Below are 2631 nucleotides of genomic sequence, written 5' to 3' on the forward strand. Positions count from 1 at the left end.
GGCCGGCCGGCCTGCCTGCCGGTCCCTGACATCCCTGCCCGGGTGCCTCCCCTCTCGGTCGCGTTGCGGGGAGGCTGGCACGTTCCTCTGGTCTGGTTTGCCCGCACGCTAGCGCGGGGTCCTGGGAACGTCGCTGCGCCCCACGGCGTGGAAATCCTCGCTGGTGCGAAGTAGGTTACGCTCGCTCCCGAGCAGCGCTCTGCTGCACGGGGAATTCCAACGGCCGCCTGAAATTATTCCACCCTCCCTTCGAGCTGGGCAACCCGGTCCGTTCCCTGGGCTCCAGCCCCGGCAGAAGGCAGGGAACTCCAGTCCCTCTCCAGGTCATTGTTCTCTCGTCCTATTTTCTCACCTCTGCTCGGTCACCGATTTCAGCTCTAAAAGGCACACGCTCGGAGGTAGGGTAGAATTCAGTTTCCATCCTGCAGATGCCGGTCCGAGCCCGGACATCCCGGCAATGCCAGCTGCCGGGCGGGTGTTCTCCAGGCCATCTTTCTTCGGCAGCTCTACGAGCTGTCTCTTTGCATTTCTTGTGCGCCCGTTGATTCGGTTAGGCCTGGGTTTGCGGGAAGCAATGGCTCTGCCGAGGACGGTGAATCGGGTGGGTTTTGCCCGTACGTCTCAAATGGCCAACGGCACCTTCCCGGCCCCTACCCCACGACGCGTTTTACCCGGGTAGATCAGCTTTCTTGAGGCCTAGGGGCTCAGCTCGGCTCACCCCATCCTTTACTCTCTTGTTCTTTGAGCGGGTGACCCCGCATCCCTGCTCGGTTAGGTGGGTGACTTCACGTTGCTCAAAACTCGTGGTTAGCTGTGCGTGTAACCAATTTAGATTTAATATTTCCTGCTTTCTTAGAGGAGAGGGGACTGCCACACCCACTCTTCGATCAGAGTGGAGATGTCCGTGTTTTGTGGACGTGCCCGAGACCTACAAGCCAAAATAAGTTCAAGATGTTCCCAGTGACGCGACTGTGCTCGGCGTGCGCGATGCCTCACGCCTGTGGCCCTCTGTACTCGGGTTTAACCCTCAAAATCACTGCACGAGCCATGGGCCTGCGACTTTTGCATTGCAAATCATGCGGTGTAGGAAAGTGAACTAGAGGTTTTCCCACCCAGCCCCGATTCTGCTGTTTAATATTTTTGCTTGTGCGTAACGCTGCTTTTTGGGAAAGAAAGGGGAGGACAGGCAGAGAGAACCTGTAAACAATGGAGTGTAAGTGAGCCCATTCATCAGGAGCTAGCTTATGACCTCCTCCTATTTGATGATGATCGTCGGTGGAAATTAGGCATGAATTTCGCTTCCTGCTCCACTCTGTCTCTTCTGTGCTGCCTCGCCTGCTTCTGATTCCCCATTTTGGAAGACTTTTGAGCCATACGTATTTAGAATAACTGCTCTGAATTCACATTATTGCCCAAGCAGGGTGTGTTAGCTGCTGTGGCTGCACATTAGTCTTTTTGCCCGTCACGCCACTTTAACAAAGCGCTGAAGTTTGTACTGCTGGTGGCACTTCTGTAATGCTTTCAATCTCAAAACAGCTTGCCTTATATTCTGACTTCCCTCTGCCATGAGATCAGTAGCTATATGAGACAATTTAACAGGTAGGGAGACTGAGACATAAAGGAGTGATGTGTCACAGGGAAGATGGCTGTTCCAGACCGGGTACCAGAGTCCAGACTGTGGACGGTGTGTCCTGCGCAGTCTCCTGTGAGTACAGAACCCATTTAAGAGTTCATTTCGCCTGCGGTTGCTGTGTCCTGAGCATGCCACCAAAACGTTGGCAGGTTATTTTTGTAATCTGGAAACCTTATAGCTCTGAAACCCTGAAATTACAGCTTATACCCGATTGACATGCTAATGTCTTCTAAAGTGTGGGAAACATCAATCCTTCCTCTTCTTAAGGCTGCCAAGTGCCAATCTGTGCCCTTCTGAGGTAGCAGAGAACTTAGTACACAGACATTTGCCTCCCCTTGCTTTAAATTCGATCGTTGCCTTCTGCGTCGTGGGGGAAGATGATACAGTCCCCTTTTTATGTGGCACGTGGCTTCTCCCTGTCACGTCAACAAGCACTTTCCTCTCAATGGACATGTATTCAATGCAGAGAGAGTTGGTTTATTTACGTCACCTGCCTGCCCAGCCTAAAGGGCTTGATGGCAGTCGCTGTCCTGCATAAGTGAGGGGTGTTCTAGTGCCAATATTTCCATTACAGAGATAAGGTGAGCAAAGGGGTGTAAGAAACGGGCATTACTTAAAAGCTGAAATCTCATGGTGCATCTCAAGGAGCAGAGAACTGAGTCTCACTGCAGCTCCTGAACTCTGCTAATACTTCTCAGAAGACTCCTCTGCACAGTTTAGTGCTGACAGTGAACTTGTGTGTATATGACTGTCTGATGACTTAGGTTTTTGTTTCCTCATCTAGCCGTATCAGATTGGCTAAGGCTTCACCTTTTAGAAGGACTGCGTGGGTGCTTTGTAGTCACACAGCTCACGCGCAGCGTTGGGAAGGGCAGATTTCATTGATGGTTATGTGTAATACAGAGCTGTTAATGCAAATTGCAGAGTTTTAAGCTTCTGTTGCTTTGACTTAAGGGAGAAAACGTGGAAGCGTAGAGAGGATTGCTTCCATTAAATGA

The 2631-nt window shown here is 51.5% G+C and overlaps 1 protein-coding gene across 1 annotated transcript in view; it reads right to left on the minus strand.

The window, feature by feature from the left end:
* Positions 1-761, minus strand: part of NCAPD3 (non-SMC condensin II complex, subunit D3) — a 31300-nt gene extending 30539 nt beyond the window's left edge. Inside the window, exon 1 of the mRNA XM_009333428.1 lies at positions 719-761. Within this exon, the coding sequence (XP_009331703.1) occupies positions 719-761 (43 nt within the window). The remainder of the gene's footprint in view (positions 1-718) is intronic.
* Positions 762-2631: the final 1870 nt, after the last annotated feature.

Source organism: Pygoscelis adeliae, unplaced genomic scaffold (genome assembly GCF_000699105.1).
Source record: "Pygoscelis adeliae isolate BGI_AS28 unplaced genomic scaffold, ASM69910v1 Scaffold151, whole genome shotgun sequence".
NCBI lineage: Eukaryota > Metazoa > Chordata > Aves > Sphenisciformes > Spheniscidae > Pygoscelis > Pygoscelis adeliae.